Source organism: Brachyistius frenatus, unplaced genomic scaffold (genome assembly GCF_029030835.1).
Source record: "Brachyistius frenatus isolate BFR_SWC_R1_liver_20210118 unplaced genomic scaffold, ASM2903083v1 Contig_28, whole genome shotgun sequence".
Taxonomy (NCBI): domain Eukaryota; kingdom Metazoa; phylum Chordata; class Actinopteri; family Embiotocidae; genus Brachyistius; species Brachyistius frenatus.
Window position 1 is genome coordinate 412,608 of NW_027210627.1, and position 21,938 is coordinate 434,545.

At 40.2% G+C, this 21,938-nt stretch overlaps 1 protein-coding gene across 1 annotated transcript in view; it reads right to left on the reverse strand.

Moving 5' to 3' along the window:
- Positions 1 to 14,545, reverse strand: part of LOC138621014 (inactive dipeptidyl peptidase 10-like) — a 102,129-nt gene extending 87,584 nt beyond the window's left edge. The window contains exon 1 of the mRNA XM_069698732.1: positions 14,338 to 14,545. Within this exon, the coding sequence (XP_069554833.1) occupies positions 14,338 to 14,394 (57 nt within the window). The 5' untranslated portion in view covers positions 14,395 to 14,545. The remainder of the gene's footprint in view (positions 1 to 14,337) is intronic.
- Between the last annotated feature and the right edge of the window lie 7,393 nt (positions 14,546 to 21,938).

A 21,938-nucleotide genomic window follows, 5' to 3' on the forward strand; every position in this document is an offset into this window, starting at 1 on the left:
TGGTATCTATTTTCCACTGAGGCAGTAATGCTGTCCAAACACCTTTCCTGGAATTTTTTTTCCATCTCTCTTTTTTTTTTATATTGTAGCATTTTTTGCATTAAAATGTTGCTTCAGCTTTACACCTCAAAGTTTTTGCCTTAACTTTCCATAAATAGCAAGTGTTTCTTACATGAGTCATTACCAGTAGCAGAAGGTGTGGTAGTGTGATTGTCTTGCCTCATCAGTGCGGTTACTTTCACACCGTCTTACCCGGGCCAGCTTGCTATTATTCTGTTAAAATTGATGGGTTTGGTTAAAAAAAAAGAAAAAGAAAAGACCTCAAAACTGCCGTTCTGCTGATTTGATGCTAAAATTACACAGTTGAAATGTAATTTCCATTTGCTCCCCATCCAGCGGTTCAACCACCATCTGGAGCACCTAATAAGTTCATGATGATTCATTACCTGCTTTAGTTACACTCTCCAATGGTAATGAGATGGCAGAACTCATGCAGCAACATTTTAAGTTAAATCTGAAAGACCTTGATGTGCACAAACCTGCAGAAGAAACAAAAAGCTTCCTCCTTTTTCAACAAGGCACCGGCTGTGTTGTAATGATATTTTCACGGTCTCAACGTGCAGTCAGTAGCAGTTATATACTGGGTATTTTAAGATGAATCTAAATTGCATCCGTTTTTATTTCTTCTTGCACAACAAGCAGTTCCGACCAATAAATCTGATCAGTCAACTGTACATTTAAGTCAGCATGACATCACACCCTGCTCATCACCAGAAAGTATCCCTCCATCATCATTGACGCAGAATATTTCATTAGATAAAAACATGGTGTAAATTTTAGAAATTATTACATCTGTCTTTTCTCAATGAATTTTGACTTGTGGGTTCTACAATGCTTCTGGAGAACTGTTAGCCTGTTGGGTTTGGATCATATCATCTGTGCCGGTGAGTGGCTGACATGGTGCTACTATCTTGAAAATGCATGTGTCCAAGGATTTTATTTTTTCAACAGATATCTTAGTTACAGCAAGATTGAGCTATTTAAGCAGTTTTGGGTTTCTATGTGTGGTATTTATTCAGTTTGAGAAATCCGACCATCTCTAGAAAGCATTAAAATGGACTAGAAATCATCTCTGTTAAGATTATGGTTATAGTTTAATGTAACATGATGTAAACTGATTTGACATATCATACTAACGTGACCAAATTAGCAGAGGCCAGTAGTTTCCCTTAAACTTCTGTAGGGTTAAAATAAAATAAAATGTCAATAAAATATTGGTTGTTTTGGCTTAAAAGTTGAATGCTTCTAAAGTGGTCTTGGGAGAAAAACTAAGTTTGAGTTTCTGTGTTTGGCTCGCGCAGTGTGTCCAAATTAGTCAGTCAACAGAGGGCATAATCCCACCATAGAAAAATGGGATCCTTTCAAAATAAAAGACAGTAAACAGGTCTTTACATCTCAGTGCTTTGGAGGCCTCGCTTGCAGTATGCGTGGAATGAGATTTTAAATTTGACTGACATGGTTTGGATGCGGCACGTTCCCAACTCGATATTGTGAATGAAGCTGCAACACATTTAAATCCTGTCTAAGCCTTCAAAGACGATGTACAAAAAGCACAACAGGAAATCTGGGTTTTATGTTGTGCAGTGGCTGATGGTGAAAAGATTGGTGTGGGACTTGCTTTTGATTGATTTGAAAAAAGGAAAAAGAGGAAACATAATTGGACAATCCAGATTTCTTAGGATGGCATGCCCACTCACTTTAGGCTCTTTTCTGTGTAAGCGGCGATGCCGACCATACCAAATGTGCCATGTGGCCTGTATTGAATCTGCGTAGGTCATAGAAATAAGAGGTTTTTGTATTGTAGTTCAGTTTGTGTTGTATTTTAGCTTCAACACCCTACAATGTTTGTGTCTCCTAACCTGTGATTCCTTATTCAGTTTTAATGGAGGTGTAGGTGGACATGTTAGTTCAAGAAAAAACAACAACAACCACCCAGCTCATTACACAGTCCACGCTCCTCTCCTAACAACCTGTTCTGCTCCCGGCACCGCTCCTCCTGACCCAGATTCACAACTAAGAACTGTACAGCTAATAATCCAGTTTGTCCATTCAGAAAGACGCCGCAGAGCGAGGGAGGCGTGTACGCGTTATAGGACTGAGATCAATGCCACTGGAGCTCAGAGTCTGATCCTGTCCCCTGAGCGAAATCTGGAGTCGGCCCACTCTCCGGTTCTGCAGCTCTGCTCCGTCTCCACGCCAGCTGCCTGCTCTAAAGTCTGGATGAAATTTACTGCTTGCAGACACAGCTTTGTTCTATTTTGCTACAGTCACAGCACCTTCTCTATTTCCCCTTTTGACAACTTCAGTTTTTAGTATATTTGAAGTTTCTTTTGGCTTCTCTCACCGTCCTTTAGTTTCCTCCGCCAGCTTTTAAAGTATTAACATTTGTGCTCCTGTGCTGTTGAGCTCATTAACAGCAACTATTTATGGATAGGCGGAAAACATGTAAGGGGAAGAGACAGCAGCTAAAAAAAGGCACAACTCACACTTCAAACCATGTAGAAATGTAGGAATGTTATTTTTATAACATTCCTGTGATACTTGTAAACGTCTTTATGTCCTACAGCACATTGAGGGTATAAAAACAATACTTACCTAGTGTAAGCCTAGTGTGCCTAGTGTGAAACCTTAGACCTGGTAGTGTGTCATTCAGAATCCCAAATCTAGTAAGATTAGTCAAGAATTATACAGCACCTCTTCAGATATTCAAATGAGTTGTTGCATGTGAATTGTGTGTTATGTAAAGACCCGACATTTCCCAAATTATGAAAGGAAACAAATTATAATAATTGCAGTTTGAGTCTGCACAGCACAAAATGTAATGACAGCTGAGAATAGTTAATTTATTTTGAGGGGAAAGTGTTGGTGTGACCCAGTTTGGAAAAGTTGGCCGATTTTTTTTTTAAGGATTGTTGTTTTATGCGAACAATGCACCGTTCCTGAAATGTTCATTTTAAAGGGGCTTTCAATTAACGCCTGTTCTTCAGAGAGAGCATCAGCCCTCAGTACATTGGCAGGGAAGTGAGAAAGGTCAGTAGGTCAGCTGTATGCTGCTGGAGCGGGAAAAAAATTCCCCTTGGGGATTAATAAAGTAACTACCTACCTACATACCTACCTAGTTTGCTCATAAATAAAGACCAAATAGATGTCACTCTTATTCTTTCTTTGAGCAACAAATTACAGATTTTTGACATGAGGCCCCGTTTTCAACTAATCCAAACAAATGAGATTATATGTGATACTTAGAAAATGCTGACTTTGGTATGAAAAACAAAAAGCCGTCTCGAAGAAATCCTGGATTTTAAAACAAGACTAAAAACAGAAGAATATGAGTATCCCATTGAGATGTCGTCATTTTTAGAGCAAGCTGACATTTGATCATCTTTGAAACAGTGAAATGTCAATAAAGATGATATACTCAAACAAATGACACAAAATTTAATGTTAAAGTCATTTTTTATAATTAGAATCAATTAAAAAATGAATCAGTAACAGAAAAAGTAAGTGCACCCTGACATTGATCACGCCATCAAATCCATCAAATTACAATCGTAGTTGAGTATGAAACATCTCTTATTTAAACCTCTGACATCCAGGTTCTGTTGTATATGTACATATTCATTTCTTTTTTTCTTAGCTGTATATACGTCTATTTATGTTTTATATGTCTATTTATGTCTGTCTATTTTTTGCACACAGAGCTGAAGTTATAACCGGAGTCAAATTCCTTGTATGTGTTAACATAATGTACCTGGCCAATGAAGCTGATTCTGATTCTGATGCTCTGCAACTAAGGAAAGTGATGTCATTAGGCCGAGATCTAAAACATCTCTTGTGGATGTTTGAGTCTGACAAGGGATTAAAAAAGGTCTCCAAATTGTTTGTGACAAATCATTCTACAGTGAGGAAAATTATCTACAATTAGTGTATTTCAAAAGAACCGGCCAGTTTGTCTAGGACAGGCTGTCCCAGCAAATTGTGTTTGAGGCTTAAAGAAATCCCCCCAAAACCCTAATTTCATCACAGGAGCAGCAGGTTAGTCGGCAGCTGTTAGTGTCAAAGTGCATGCGTCTTCAATCAGAAAGAGATTGTACAAAGTTGACCTGCATGGGAAGCGAGCCTGCTGTTTGCTGTGAAGCAAACGTGTGTGGTTATACTGCGCTGCCTCAGGCCCCAGGCGGCTTGTAGAATTAATTCTTTGAATTCCAAATCATATCAAAAAGTACTTGAAGATGATGTCAGGCCATCTGTCCAAAAGTTGAAGTTCATCCCGAATTGGACCTTTAATCAAAATAATCCTCAGGATGAGAGCTCATCCACCAAAGAATGGTTTAAAAAGAAGTAAAAAAAAAAAAAAACATTAACAGGAAGAATAATATACTAAAGTATACAAAAATACTTTAGTTCATGTTTAGAATTATCATTTTGATTCTGTTTTATTTATATTAAAATATACCAAATGCTGATTAAATAGATAAAAACCGAGTGTCTAAATGTGTTCCTTATGAATATTTAACATTATGCAACTGACATTTCATCATGATCATCAGTTTGACTAAGTCATCAGTTTGTAGAGCTGACGTACCTGCTGTGCAGTTTTACTGTTCTTTCCGACACTTAATTTCCTCCTGATGGGGGTCTTAAAGTAAAATGGCCGCTGTCATGCCTTTTATAATGTTAGACTATAAATGTTATTTCCAGTCTTTACATTTTAAAACAGTGTTTCATCTTGTTTCATGGATTTTTCACTGTGTAACTTTAAACGTAATCGACATCTGATCTACTTTTAGTTCAGAAAAAGACTGCAATTGATTGCTTGGACATGATTTTCCTTCTGCTGCATTCCTATAAATGGGTTGCCCTCATGCTATACCATCGTATGAATCCACTTCACCTCGACATACAGTACAATAATGACTTGCGTGTCCTTGCGTTATTGCTCTACATGAACTCTGCTGACATGTTCACACACTCTTTGTCTCCCACAGAAACCACTTTCCACACTGTTTGAACAAAACCTGCCCCCTCGTCATTTATCAGAGAACCAAACTGTTTCAGTTTGTCTGTGATTGCCGGGAAGAGATGCTGCCCCTTGTTGAATGCTTGCCTGATTGCTGAGTTTGGCTCACAGGATTTTCAGAGGGGGCAACTGCAAAAGACTCAATAAGGCTGCATGGCTCACTGAGTTTTAAAAAAGAAGAAAATATCGATGCTGTGTAGCTTTAAAGGCTCTAATTTGTTTAACTCAATTATATATAAGAAAAAAAAAAAAAAGGTCAAATATGATGACAATCTTAAATAATCCTGAAGATTAGCGGCAGCCAGTTATGAAGCCTGTTTATTGACTAACCTGGCAGCTTTATCTGTCACCATTTCTGTGGTGGCAGATTGGAACTGATCACTTTACTGAGAGAGAAAGCATCGGTGTTTGTGCCGATCGAGGTCGGCAGTCAGCCCCTTCCACAGATGTAGGACGTCCACGTGAATGTACAAGTACTTTGTTCTTTGTAACAGAGTAGATTCCCTAGCCTGGATCTGATTGTAAACCTAGTGATACTAAGTCCCACCCACCGATAGCTGTAACCTGACTGCTCCACAGGCCTGTCAATCAAATAGACACGCCTCCAAAACATGTTTTTTTTTTTTTAAAGCTTATTTTCTAATTAATGACGGGATTATTTCCAGATGGACAGCCAGAAAACGAATAAGAAGTAATGACTTTAACCAACAACACCAAAATAACCGATGGAAAAATTTCATTAGTTAAGAATTTTATGAGACTCGTTGAATGGTCTATGGAGCCAGAGGCATTTTGGAGCTGACCTCTAGTGGCCCTCGTTGGTATTGCAGTTTGAGGCACTTCCACATTGGCTTAATTTTTCAGACCTTGAAGCTACATCCACTTTTATATACAGTCTATGGTTCAGCCAGGGTATAGATTCCCATTGGGAGTTTAACACTCACACACAGGAAACAATGTGTGCATTCTCTCTTCAATGCAAAAGACAATAGATTATTCAGCTGCAGGGATGAGACAGTTGCATGTGTCACTTCGAAAGCGCCTTTGGGACCTGAATTATCAAAACACACTTATCATTCCCACCACAGTTGTTGCTAAATGAGACTGAAATCTTCAGGATTCTAACTTATCCCCACTTGAGAACTTCTTGTCTCAGCCGGTTTCCTGTATTACACAACCCAATCCACAACAGGTGATTCTAAGCGTGTACTGTAACAGTCACGGCAATACGGCACGCTGGGAAATCATGTGGATGACATGCAATCAACACGCAACGAGACAAACACACACCTGCTCACCATCACACAATGATGCACTCTATCAGAATTGCATGTCTGCCTTCCACATGTCGTTTTGGCTTTGTGCTCCGAGCCGAGCACGGCGAGCTGCTGGGAAACTGCAATCACAATCATCTCTTTTCAGAGTACGACTCAGATTGGCTCTCCTGCTGCTCCACCGATTACACCTCTCTATGCGGCACTGACACCAGAGGATCCCAGCAGCATTCAAACCAACACTGCTTTGATACTTCAGTAAAAAAAAAATTGTCCTCCACAAACATTGGAGTGGAAGTTAAGAAATTGTTCTAATTAGACCTCCTCTGCTGCCTAATCTTTCTCGGGCAACTGTAAAAGTAAAAGTGATGAAAATGTGAGTTAGTCGGTGTTAACAGCGTTCCGATTCATCTGACGACAAGCTCATCCTGTCTTTGTTGTTTGTTTCCCAATTACAATAGCACTGTGAAATCTAAGAAGCTTATATACAACAAACCCACAGCTGGCAGCGGGCTGAGTAAGAGTTGAACCCATTTCAAGGATTTTTTTTTTTCTCATGACTTCATCATGTGGAGAACAGCCAACGTGGAACAAAAAAAAGCTGACAGCTGGGTTTAAAATTCTAAGCAGCACACTGCATGTCTGCCGTCTTTCTGTAGCTATTCAGATCCCGTTGTGAACTTTTCTGACATCTGTCTGTGACCACGCAAACATTTAAAGTGAAGAAACACAGCCACTTGTCAAATACTGAAGCAGCTGTGAAATTATGGTGCTTTTGCTGTTTCACAAGGTTCAGCAGTGAAAGTACAAGTTGTTGTTTTTTTCCCTTTCAATCATGTGCTCACAGTCTGTTCACTTTTTAACTCCCCTCTCAAATATTCTTAGATATATTTTATGGTCAAGATATTCCAGGAGCAATTCTACAACAGTGTTACTTTAAATTTTTCAGAGCGCCTGTCAGTATTCCCTCGTAGAGCGATGTATTGTTTAATTCATGTGTTGGGTGCATCAGTGGGCTGTGCTTGCACGACAAAGCAACGTTGATAAAGCTGCGAGAGTTTGCACACTTGATTGAATCTCCGAACGCCCCCCGGTTGGTTTCGGTGAACGGTTCCCGCTCAGTCATTCTCCTGATGCTTTTCTCTGCAGAGAGCGAGGCAACAGGAGCCCGACCGCTCGCCCATCTGGCCCGCAGTGGGAGCCGGCTGTGGCTCCCGGGTCTGTCTCAGGAGGGCGCTGACGTGCCGACGGGAATTTCCCTTAAATTGCACACCGGGCTGTTTCTGAAAGCGAATTGTTGCTCTGTGGTGATCTGTGTGCTTCGCTGGAGAAGACTATAAATGTGCTGTATTTTTGGCTGAACTTGTTTTAAAACATCGGAGAATTGAGTCTAGGATACTTTAATCTGTCGCATGCTGGAGAAAGGGAATAAAACATTGTCCCGTGTGCAGGTTTTGGCTCGTTGTCTTGAGCAAACATCCACTTTAAGCTGCTCGCAGCAGCTGTTTGTTATTTCTGACTAAAAGCAGCCAGAGCTGTCGTCATGACACTGACGTTTCCCACATCGCTGAGTTCGTTGATTTCAAGTTTAAAGATAACGGTTATCGGTCAGATTTGGGTGGGGTTTTGGTAGATCCGTCACAGTATGTTTTATTTTGACAGCGCCCTCTAGTGGCTTTAACAATTCCGACAGGAGCAAAGAGCAAAGGGAGGAGGGAAGGTGACGTAGTTACAGAACCACAGAGGGAGGAGGTTGGGGTTGATGACTGGGTCAACAAAACGATGGACTTTAACACAGTTCAGTATCAACCAAAGGTGTAAGAACTGTTTAACAGCTTCTTATGTACGTGGAAATTTGCTGATGTATGTTATAGATGCTCAGTTGTGGAAACAATGTTCATTTATTGGCAGTGCTTAATGGAATAGGTGGGTAGGTGCGTAAGCAGTGGGAATGGGCCCAAGTCTTGCTGAGTCATCCTCCCTAATGCCTGTCCATTTTTACTCCATACTTCCACCTTGTGCAGCAATATTCAGTCTTCGTTTAAACCATTAAAATTCCATAACCTTAAACTGCTTTCTATTCTCATTACAATGAAGGTTCTTTATTGTACTCGTAAACTTGATCTTTTCTTAAAATTGACTGGTCAAATTGCGTGGGCAGGAAAAAGCAACTCATATGGGTGTTCTGGTTGGGGTACTTTTATACCTTCGCCAACAAGGCTATATTTCAATGCCGTTTGTCAGCAGGATTTTGGAAAAACTACAATCCTGTTTTTCATGAAACTCAGTGGAAAGGTGTATCATTTGTCACGGAAGAACCCATTCAAATGTTGAGTAAATCCAAATAACGTGTCAGATCTTTGAGTTATTTTTCATGTTTCTTGACACTACGAGATAGAGATCTTGGCCTACAAAATGCCATACATCTGAAAATCCAATAAGTGGCAGTAACGTTCAGTTGTATCAAAACATAGGCCATTGTAGACATACAAATACTCAATATCACAATCCACATTTATGGGTACCGGTAATCCTCTGAGATACACATGTACTCGTTAAAACGTAATACAGCAAGCAGTTGTTTCTGAGCGCTTGGGGACAGTAATTTCATAGGAAACGAGCCGAACTGGTACAACTGTAACATTGACTCAGTTGTAAATATATCCAGACGTATATAGTGCTTGTGGTTGCAGATTTTCATTTCCTAGAAGAGTGGATTTCTGGCCTTGGTGGAGGTTTACTCTTTCCGAGTGCATTTTTAGTTCCCTACAGCAAGCATTTAGACTGAATATAGCCGGGCATTGAAACAGCACAAGGTCTGTGATGGTCGGACTTCTTTGCCTCAAGTACCAGTGAGACACGGAATTCAATGCAGGAAATCCAGTTTGAGTAACAGACCCGTGAGTGTGAAGGCTTATCGTCTGTCAAAACACTGAACAGTGGTTACAAACTATTTTTGTCTTTCATCACAATGCACTGCTCGGCTTACAAATGAACCCACCAGGACAACATGCTCGACATATTTAGATAGCCTGCTGACTCCTTTGTTTTTACCTGTTCTGCCTCGTTGTTTTGGCTGTTTTGTTTCACGCAGGGTTAATGTTCGTCTAAATGCAACCTCCAAAGCCCCGTTTACACACTTTTATTGATATTTAGCTGCATATATGTGATGTGTCTTGGGTTTCCTGGGCTACATTCAAAACATTCCTGCCTCTTACTGTTCGGATTGTGTTGCTGATGCTTTTGAAGCTGTTTGGTTTCTAACAAAATGCCAGAAGCAGAATTACGTCTGTACTTTGGCAAATCTAATCAGATACTGCAAATTATTTTATTTTCATGAACTAGAAGTGAAATAAACTGGTCCTCACTTGTGCAGCTCTAACACGTATCTATTATTCAGAGGTTGTACCGATCAGGAATCAGGAATATGCGAGAAAATGCAGCAGTATGACCTATATGTTGTAATTACTGGAGTAGCTTCATTTTAACGAAACCGTGAACAGGGCAGTTAATTTTAGTGGAACTTCAGATGCTGTTATAACAGGGGATGTACCCTGTTGTGGCTTCTTTCATTGAGTAGTACTGCAGTATGCATCATTAATCATTATGCAGGTAATGCTTCTTTTAATACCTGATAGCTATGAAGTGACTCTATGTTACTGGGTTCTAAAGGTGTTTTTTTTTTCCCCTAACCTAGACAGCACATTGCGGAGAGATAGGACACACAAAGAGGTAACAAAGCATACAACAATAAAATCTCTAAGCCGAGCCTTAACCAATCATGCTGTGAGCACAAGGCAAACACCCACTGTTCCCAAACACAACAACATTTTATCTGCTCTGTTCCGCACAGCAGATGGAGTCCGGCTCCAAAACACTTTTATATTCTGGTGACATATTTCTTTTGATAACAACATTCCTGCTGGGGAATCCAAACAGAGTAAGATAATGGCAATCTACAGCTCAGGAAGAAAAAAAAAAGCTGTGTGGTCATGCGCTTACTAGAGAGGATAAAGAGGGATAAGTAATGGTGAGGAAGTTTCTTTCATAGCTGTGAGTCCTGCTTCAAGTATTTGGATAGTCCACAGGGGGAGTATCACTCTGTAAACGGCTTTGTTTCTCTTTACAGCTGACTCGTACATATTAGTAAAAGATGTGTTGGTTTAAGTAACTGAATTCTAATTATTTGACTATTAGAAGACAAAACTAACAAGTATACAAGTCCAGTGGCAACCAGCAGTGATGTCACCAATTGGTTTGTGAATGCCCGTTATGAAGCCTCGAGTTCAGATTATGTCCGTCACCATCTTGCTAGTTCGGAGCAGTTTGGAGCAGGAAGTGACCATATTTGGACGAGCTGGGAGGGAGCGAGCGGTGGATCTGACTCAATCTGATTGAAAACCTGACAACACTACGTCCCGCCCACCGATAGATGTAACCGGACTGCAGCACATGCCTGTCAATCAAACAGACATGCCCCCAAAAACACAGCTTTTTGAAGTTTTTTTTCTTTAATTAATGAGAGGATTATTTTCAGATTGACGGCCAGAAAACTAATAAGAAGGAGCTACTTTTCTCTAGCAAAACCAAAATAACTTGTATAAATTGTATTAACTGAGAATTTTATGAGAGAAGTTGAATGGGAGTCTATGGAGCCAGAGGGTTTTTGAAGCCAACCTCTAGTGGCACTCGGTGGTATTGCAGCTTAATGCACTTCAGCATTGGTATTTTGGCATTGGCCTCATTTTCAGACCCGGAAGCTATGTCCACTTTTATATACAGTCTATAATACGAGTCCTGGTTCTCGTAGTTAAACCCAAAAGACATTCTCATTTCCAGGAACCTTTAGATGTACAAATCATCATATCGACTTATCATATTTCTTTCTTTAGTCTTCTTTTCATTTCTTAAGTTCATTTTTGGCAAATTATTAGTAATTAAAGACTCTTTGTCAAACATATCCAATTTTTGGAGCATCCTTGGGAGCCTAATCTTTGAGGGATTGATCGTAAAATCACTGCATCTGTGGTTTGATTCAGGCTCGAGACCCACAAATTGTTTTCAATGACCCTTCATTACTCCACTATTAACACATAATTGTGCTCTTTTTTGATTCCTTTTGTACATATTTTTTTTAAAGAACTGAAAATATGTTTAAATTGTTTCCATTCCTTAATGTTAACCAAAGAAATTCACCTATAAATAAAAGTCATTTCTAATACCAGTGGAAACAATTTGCCAGTCTTACTATGTTGACAGCAGCTGTTTAAAGAAAATACACCTTGCGGGCTAATTCTGGAATAAAATGACGTCTCCAGACGGATGTTGTGTTGTCAGTGAAATAGTAGGAAACACGACTGGTAAACAACTCTGTGTTTCTAACTATCAGCTTGTTCAGAACGTGTCACCAGGGAAACTATTCGTCTCAGAAGAAAAATCGTACTGCTCACGTTCACAGTTTAATTGATGGACCACAGGAGGCAAGCAAATGAACAACTTGATCGCCCCCAGCAACGCATGCACATTTACTTCTCTCCGAAAGCCCCCAGGGGAGTGAGGTGAGGGGGATTTCACAGTCATCCTCGTTTTCCATTTTCTTTTCAGCTGTTTTTTTTTTAATGACTACAGAATGAGACAAGCACTGAGTGCTGCATACAGCCAAAGGTGATTGAAATTCATTTTGGCTCCTCAGAGAGAGCCCTATCACTTTTCAGCCACACAAGTAGTGCGAGTCTAGAAATAGCAGCGTGAGTTGGTTGGTCCATTTGTCCATTAGTCTGTCAATCCAAGCGCTTCCTGAGTGATTTCTCACAATCGAATAGCCGACATATATGGCTTAAATATTTAGAACATGTGCAGCAAAAGACAGGCCATGATTTCCATTCGTTGCACATTTAATTTCATGACAAGATAGCTCTGAAGAGAACCAAATCCAAGCAGCCTACAATGTAGCCTACTTTGACATGATATGCACATATAAGCTGGCTACACATTGTTGCGCTCTTCTCTGATGGACTTTTGCTGCGTTCAAATGGAACTCGTGAGTTACAACATAGGAAGTCGTTTGCACCATATGCTCGGCGTTCAAGTGGTTTAGTTGTAAACACACTGTTGCTAGGCAGTGGCAATGTGGAAGGCGTCTAGAAGCCACACAGGCTAACTTTTTAGCAGGCTAACAGGGCGGTAACGTAATGCAGGAAATGCAATGGCACAGAGACAAAAGATGAGGCTGTTGGGAAGATCAAGATTTTCCTCAGATGTAGACTATTATCTAAGTTATGAAGACAAACTGTACATGACTAAAATTACAATATATTAGCTTCACATCCAACGAAAAAATGAACTTCCATGGCTTCTGCCATTTCTGTAAACGTCAGCAAACACGTCACAACTTGTGAACTCGAAGCGTAAAGAAAACGTTGGTTTCCGACGTCGTGGATACCACAAGAGGGCGCCGTTCATATGGACTCTTTGCGGTAAATACGACCCCATTTGAACGCAGCACATATCGCCGAACATTGACAGATTACAATCATGCTCTTTTATTGTTGCCCTCACACTGACTATACTGTTGTTAAGTCTTATTCCCTGCATTGAATTACATCTCTTGCATCTCATAGACTCATGTTTTTATCACCACTAAGACCAAGAGAATGAAACAGCAGACTCACATCTTTCCCCTGACTTCCCATCTGGCCAAGATTGATTTTAACAAACTGCTGCTGAGAGGTTTTAGCCACAATATATATATATCAACAATATATGAGAAAATTACTTTTCATCTCACTTTGTGCCCTATTTCTACAGTATATATATATATATATATTTGTTTTTAATATTTTTTTAACCTCCTGCTGCTTTAAAACCATTCAGATAATCTGGGAAAGGTCTGCTCACTGTCCGTCAAATCCAAACTAAACACAGATGTAGCGTTCATTTTCAGTGCAACACATCCGAAAGAAAAGTGTCTAACGTTCATGTGTGCCGCTGCCTTTTGTTCCAATCTTACTGTTCAGTTTTATTCCATTTAAGCTTATTTCTCTCCTCCTTCACTCTGTTCTTTGTATTTATGGGGTTCTATATCTCGTCGTAATCCCTTTCTTTTTCTTCTAAAGCAATTTGAGTTGCCTCTGTGGTGAAATATGTGAGAAAATTACTTTTCATCTCACTTTGTGCCCTATTTCTACAGTTGAATAACTATTGATCCCGATCTCAGTCTTTATTCGACATATTATTATTTTATCTATAGTAAATATTACAATGTATACTACTGAGCATTGTGGCAGAAAACATCCTTACAACAGTCAAGGTTGAGACTTAAATTTGAGCCTGCTTCTGAGTCTGAGATGACCCTTAAACTCTTGTAATCTGAAGGTTGTGCCACCTTCAGGTGCCCAACTTTGCTGTCTATCACTTCTCTTTGTTGCTTTGTCTAACAATTCTGCTTTCTGCAATTCTGCAGCACAGCTTCACCAGCGACCAGAAAAACAACTCCTTTCAACGTTAAAACAATACTTAAATAAAAAAAACTTTCATGGTTTCACATCAACGAGGAGAAAATAAACGCATTTTCTCCGGGTCCGATATTAAATGTTAATATTTGGTCTGCCGTATTTGTCTGTATATCCAAACGCCCATAAATCATTTAATCAAGTGGATGCACTCGACAGAGACCGTCCTCCAACGGGAACGCCATTTGTCATGCAGTTAAATCATTTATCTAACATTGTGCCCGCGCTGGAGGAACACAACCACGGGTCAAGAGGTTGAAACTCTGCCTGCAGGTGCGATACAGAGAGCTTGTGTGTCATTTACGTGACTCATAACTTCATGCACGTGGTTTAGTTTTTTTTTTTAGCAACTTATTCAAGCAGCTGCAAACTTCGTTCTCCCGGTGAAAGTTAGGGACGCGTCCGTAAGTGTAATCCTATTGACCTCCGTAAGAAACAAGGAGCAGGAATCACCAGCGCTGGCGTTGCTTACCGTTTCCTCCACTGAGTACCTCCGGGTGTGCTGCACCGCTCCCGCGCTCTGGTTCATGTTTCAGCACCGTGAACAGCTCCACTCCGCGAGGAAGAAGAAGAACAAAATCCAAGTCCAGTCGGCGTATCGGGAAAAAAAAAAAAAAAAAACTGCAGCTGAGTGAGCACCGAGACCAAGTCAGTCTACCGCACTGGACTCACAAACAAACAAACAACAAAAAAAGAAGACAGTAAACCGGTTGGTTTCAGGCTGTTTACTGGTTCGTCGTCTTCTCTGCGACACGCGCGAGTTCTCAGCCAATGATGCCTCGCGCGTAAAGACTTGCTCTACTGGTGCGCCAGCTGTGAGGGCAAACGGGCTGCTCATTCATTCGATACAGCCAACTTAGACCTCACTCAGCCAGATAACATAATAGGCTAGGGACAATCTATGGCTGCCAGACGCTGAACACAAACATTACATTTTATAATCCATCAGAATAATATGTTGTTTTTTGTTGTTGTTGTTTCCTCTCATAAATTCCAAATCGTTAAAAGACTTGACGTTCGGAGGGAATTAACTTTTTTCTTTTTGTGAAATAAAAGCTCATAATGGAGCGAGATTACGTAACATGATAAAACTGAAGACAACAGGTCCTTTCAGGCCGTTTATTTTGTATTTTGGTTTCCAGCATAATGCTGTTGCTTTTACTTTTCACATTGTACTAAGTTCACCTCGCTTGGAAGTCAGTTTTGTAGATAAAAACGACTTGAATAACATTTTTGTCAATTATGCATAACGTTTTTTTTCTTCGTCCCTTATACACACAAATCCCGACACAAGCGTTTGATTAATAGCACAAACAGTATAGTAAATATATGCAGCCCGAGTTTCCCTCCCACACCAAATATTGATGAACCTTGGCTGTTTGCTTTTGTTGTCATTTGAATGGAGGCTTTCAGCTGTGAGTTGGATATGTAAACATATAACAATAAAAACACTGCATTTTTTTTTCTCTATAGTCTCCAGGTAATGTAACCTCTTCAGTGTTTCTCATGATTAAAAACTCAAAGTCACAACTGAGCTTCTGTAAGCTATTATATTACATTTGTTTTGTTCACACTGCCTTTATGAGGTCCCCGATTTTCAAAGCGACTTCATCAATTTAAAGTAATACATCAGAGCCACACAGTAAAAGGAGTTATTTTCCAGCGGAGGGACCTCGGTGTAATTAAAGTTGTTGATGGGGAGTACTTTACACAAAGAACTGGGTTATGGCTCTCCTGCTAATATCAACTGTGGAAAAGTATTTTGTGAATCGTTATTCAGCTTGCGTTTGAAAAAAGGTGATACCATCACCCTTCATCCTGGGTGCTTTTCTTAAATTGTATTTCAAAAGGAAGAGATCAGTCGGTGTCAAATCAGGTGAGGAGAGTTGTTCTGAGCACAACGAATAAAATCGATAAAACAAATGGTGTGAGGTGAGTCGGAGCAGGTATGGAAAGAGGTAGATTACTATGCATCTCATTTCTTCTATATACTTAAATGTTCCTTTATATCTGTTTTTATGTCAAACACTGCATGTAATTATTTTGCTGTAAAGCACTTTGAGCTGCATTTCTTGTATGAAAGGTGCTGTACAAATACAGTTTATTAATATATGATTATTATTATTACTTAGAAAAGTGTCAGAACAAGTTTGGCAAGTCCAAAGTAAGCAGACCAAGCGGCAACCATCAATGACGTAACCCATTGGTTTGTGAACGTCTGTTATGAAGCATCGAGTTTGGATATTGGCCGCCGCCATTTTCCTAGTTTGGAGCGGTTTGGAGCAGGAAGTGACCATATTTGGACGAGCTGGGGGGAGCGAGCAGTGGATCTGACTCTATCTGATTGGAAACCCGACAATACTACGTCCCACCCACCAATAGCCATAAACTGGCTGCACAACAGACCTGTCAATCAAACAGACACCCCCCCCCTCCCAATAAAAAAAAAAACCAAACATGTCTTTTTGAGGTTTATTTTGTAATTACTGACGGGATTATTTTCAGATGGACCATCAGAAAACTAATAAGAAAGAGTAACTTTAGCTAACAACACTAAAATAACTCGTGGAGAAATGTTATTGACTGAGAAGTTGAATGGGAGTCTATAGAGCCGGAGGCTTTTTGGAGTCAACCTAGTAGCACTCGATGGTATTGCATCATAAGGCACTTCAGCATCGCCCTCGTTTTTCAGACCCAGAATCCACATCCACTTTTATATACAGTCTACAGCGCAGACAAGAATGTATTAAACTGAGTCAGGGAAAGTCATTCACAGGCAGGAAAAAACAAACAGGGGCTGAAACAGTATGGTTTTTGTTACACATAGATAGTGTGCCAAAGGGCAAGAACTGTATATATGTATATATATATATATATATATATATATATATATATATATATACGAGGGATTAATAATGATAATGATGAGGGACAGGTGGGGATCAGGTGATGATGGGGTAGGGTGTACATCTTCTAGTCTGGTGGAGAATGATAAGTGTCTGAAATTAAATGAGAATTAGTATAGGCCTGAATAACAGTAAGAAAAAGGCAGGGATGAATAATGAGGGTAAACCTGTGACAGAAAGGCTCTGCTGACTGGACTCAATGTGGAGCATCTTCATTATATGTGCGTCCACGGAAACAGGACAGCATCCCTCCGGAGTTTGGAGGCTGCTGCTGCTCGGGGGGTGGGAGGAGGGAAGTAAAGCCAGCAGGGAGAAGATTTAACCTCTCAGGTGAAACTCCTTGCATGTCGTGAAGGTCATGCTGGTGATGGGTAGACAGTGAGGTTGTAATAGCAGGTCTGAACAACATCTGAAATCCTATTTTCTTGAGGAGTGCAGGCACAGAGTGAACGCCAATTTTGGTTTGCAGTCCAACACAATGTTATATCAGGGAGTCAATTTCATGTGCGGATCAAATAATCCTGGTATTTGATCAAATTTGGGGTAGTGGAAGCAGCATTAGGATACTTGCACTATACAATACACATATAGCTGTTGTTGACAACACACTGAGCTCCCAATGCACAGAACTTAATGCAGAAGTCAGGCACTGTTGCAACAACAAAATAAATATCTGTAAAGGCTGCTGTGCTTTAAAAAGTTAAGACCCAAATCTACAGAGATCTTCTAAACGGTATAAAGGAAACACTATTAAATTAGAGAACTATTAAGTGTTGTGCACATTTAGCAATTGGTATTCATTCATTCATTTTAACAAGGGAGGCTGCAAAATGCATGCTTTGATACAATCCAATCAGTGACCGAATGATATCTATTCATCTTCAAGCAAAACCTGTCAACATTTCCATTGTCCAAGTTTACTCACCAACCTCAACAGCAGATGATGAGGAAATTGGCTCCTTTAATCATGAGATCCAGAAAACTATCAACAAAATTCCTAGTCGAGACATTACCATCATCATAGGGGATTTCAATGCCAAAGTTGGGAATGACCTGGAAGGCAGCAATGCTACTGGAAAGTTTGGACTGGGCAAAGCTAATGAGAGAGGTGAAAGACTGATCGATTTCTGCAATGAAAATGAATTGAGTGTCACCAATACGTTATTTCAACAATATCCAAGGCGATTGTACATCTGAATCTCGGCAGATGGGAAAACCAGAAATCAGATAGACTATATCTTAATCAGAAGAAGATGGAGGTCGAGCATAAAGGTAACAAGAACATACCGTGGTGCAGATTGTGGTTCAGATCATCAACTACTTGTAGCTGAAATCCGGATGAAGTTGAAGTCAGTGAAACAGGAGACTTCTCCACGTAGATATGATGTGAGGCGGATTAATGATCAATACTGACTGGAAGTGATAAATTCTTTCCAAGTACTGCTTGAAAAGGAAGAAGAATGGACCACAAATGAACTTTGGGAACAGACGAAGGAACCAATCTATGAAGCGGCACCAAAGAACTTGCCAAAACCAAAGAAATCACAGTCACCATGGCTATCAGATGAAGTTGGTAAAACTTGCTAATGAAAGACGACTGATGAAAGCAAAGGGCCTACAATCTGAAAAGGACAAAAAGCAGTATAAAGATCTGACCGGGAGAATCCAACGTAGGACTAGACAGGATAAGCAGGCTTTCCTTGAAAAGAAGTGTGAGGAGGTTGAGTCACATTCATCTTCCAATCACTCTAGAGATCTTTTTAAGGCAGTGAAAGAAATCACATGGAAGAAAACACCAAAGTTGAATGTAGTCAAAGATGAAGATGGAGACATTCTAACTGAGGATGATCAAATCAAGCAAATGTGGAAGCAGTACTGCCAAGGGTTGTATGCTACTAGAGATGGTCTAGGAGGTGCATCAGAACCAATTGAGATGGAGGAAGAGGAACCTCTTATATTGAGAGCAGAAGTGGTACAGGCAATGAAGAAATTGCGGACTGGAAAAGCACTAGGCCATGATGATATGCCAGCCGAACTGATCAACGAAACAGGAGAAGAGGGAGTGAGTGTGATGCATAAATTATGCAATTTGATCTGGAGAGATAAGAACTGGCCAAAAGACTGGACAAGATCAGTATTCTTACCACTTCCTAAAAAAGGTGACACTCGAGAATGCAAAAACAACACAACCATTTCTCTTATCTCTCATGCAAGTAAGATCCTGCTATACATTATTGTTGAGAGAATAAAGCAGTATATGTGTCGTGGGATCCCCCCCAGAGCAGGCAGGTTTTGTCGAAGGAAGGGGCACGAGAGATCAGATAGAAAATGTAAAGAATATAATGGAGAGAGCTATGAAATTCAATTTTCCAGTCTACATGTGCTTTATTGACTACTCTTAACGCATTTGATACTGTCCAACACCAAAAACTTTGGACTACCTTAGTATCAATGGGCTTCCCAAAACATGTTATAGAACTGCTGAGGACACTCTATGACCATCAGGAATCAACAGTGAGAACTGCATGTGGTGACACTGATTGGTTCAACATCGAGCAAGGGGTACGACAAGGATGTATACTGTCTCCTCATCTGTTCAATGCCTACACAGAATACATCATGCGACTGGCCCTTGAAAACTATGATGGTGGAATATCAGTCGGAAGCAGAACAATGAACAACTTGTGATATGCTGATAAGACTACTCTATTAGCAGGCAGTGCAAATGAACTGGAGAATCTGATTGAAAGAGTAAGAGTAGAGAGTGAAAGGTTTGGCCTCTTTCTAAATGTAAGCAAGACAAAGGTGATGATTGTCAACCAATGTGAAGAGAACCCATCCATTCATGCAGGAAATGATGCAATTGAAGTAATCGACCATTTCAATTAACTTGGGTCAATGATATCGAACCAAGGTGGTTGTTCCACTGAGATAAAAGGCAGACTTGCAATGGCAAAATCATCAATGTCTGCTATGAACAATATATGGAAGGACAGAAGCATTAGCTTGATTTTCCTGATTGCAACATATGCATGTGAAACTTGGGCTATCAATGCTGCAGATCAGATACAAATTGAAGCATTTGAGATGTGGTGTTGGAGAAAGTTTTTGTGTATTCCTTGGACAGTCAAAAGGACCAATGAGAGTGTCCTGCTTGAAAGTGGAGAAAAAAAATAATCTTGTCAAAGTGGTTGCAAAACAAAAACTGCAATATTTTGGTCACATTGCTAGGCGTGAAGGAGACAATCTGGAAAAGCTGATTATGTTTGGTAAAGTGGAAGGGAAAAGAAGTAGAGGAAGACAGAAACTCCGCTGGACAGATGGAATTACAACTCTCACAAAGAAATACATTTATAGCTGCTACATCAAAGCTCAAAACCGCTATGAATGGAGAAACTTAATCAAAAAGGTCACGAATACTCAGATATGAGTAGAACGACGACGATGACGATTTATTGAGTTCTAGATTGGTATCATGTATTTTACTGCTGCCAATCCTAGCATGCAGTTTTAAAAGGACAGATATGTCCCTTTAAGAATTACCAATGCTCCCGCCAGGGCTCCATCTTCAGAGGTCATAAGCAATTTCCTGGGTGTTTTCCCTGCTCGCATGAGAAGGCTTTGCAGTCGACATTTATAGTAAATGTCTCAGTACAGTAATCAGCTTATTACTTGTGCCATTATTTAGAAAAACAAAAACAAAAAAACCAACTAAATTTTCACCTCGAGGTCTGCTGTCAGTAATTCAATCCAAACATCGGTGTCGGCGTAACATGCAGTATTAACTATCAACAAACTGAAATCACCTGCAAACCCGACCGCGGTGACTTTTCGATAATTAGCTTGCAACAAGCTCGGAAGATGTCTCACCCTACTTGTAGTTTTAATAGAAAATGTGTGACCGGGCAAGGTATAAATGGCACCACACCCTCTAGTGACAGTACAATGAATGTGAGCTGTAAATTTTGCAGTTTGTTCACTCTGCCTGGTGATCTCAGCATCAATAAGTAAAAGATCTTTGAAGGCCACAGCTTGCCTTCGCATGAAAGCCTGTGTACAGTTTTAGAAATTGGGCGATATGGTCCTTTGATGCATGAAAGGTCGAGGTGTGAGAGGAAATGTGGTACTAGTCAAACACCAAAATGTCACCGGAAAGTACTGATCTGTCGCTACAGCTGCAGTAACAACAGAAAACAAGGAGGAGCAGGTGTGAACTGGGTGGTTTAAAATGCTGTTCTCTCAGCTGCAGGAATGTGATTTATTGTAATGTTTTTAAGATGCACGTTGATATGGAAAATCTGAATATATTGATTTCATAATCATAATTCAAGCTAGACCTTAGCACAGTTGTATGGGGTCAAATTACGGTCATAAAAATGTTGTGCTTGTGAAATGATGTTCACAAATAATTTCACAGTCTGCAGTTTTATATCGCCTTTTGTGTTCATGCTAAATTTGCATGTTTGTATCTGAATGTGTAAAAAAAAGGCGTAAAAACAGGGTCAAAATTTTTGTTTTTGTTGCTCGTACAGTGCATCCGAAAAATATTCACATCCAAAATGGATTTAATTCATTTGTTTCCTCAAAATTCTACATACAATACCCCATAATGGCAAAGCGAAAAAAGTAATTAAAAATAAAGAACAAAAATATAACACGTACATACGTATTCACAGCCTTTTATCAATACTTTGTTGAAGCACTTTTGGCAGCAATTACAGCCTCAAGTCTTTTTGAGTATGATGCTACAAGCTTGGCACCTATTTTTGGGCAGTTTCTCCCGTTCTTCTTTGCAGGACCTCTCAAGCTCCATCAGGTTGGATGGGGAGCGTCGGTGCACAGCCATTTTCAGATCTCTCCAGAGATGTTCAACCAGGTGAAAAACATCCCCACAGCATGATGCTGCCACCACCATGCTTCACCATAGAGATGGTGTTGGCCAGGTGATGAGCGGCGCCTGGTTTCCTCCAAACATGACGCTTGGCATTCAGGCCAAAGAGTTCAATCTTTGTTTCATCAGACCAGAGAATTTAGTTTCTCATGGTCTGACAGTCCTTCAGGTGCCTTTTGGTAAACTCCAGGTGGGCTGTCATGTGCCTTTTACTGAGGAGAGTCTTCCGTCTGGCCACTTTACCATACAGGCCTGCTTGGTGGAGTGCTGCAGAGA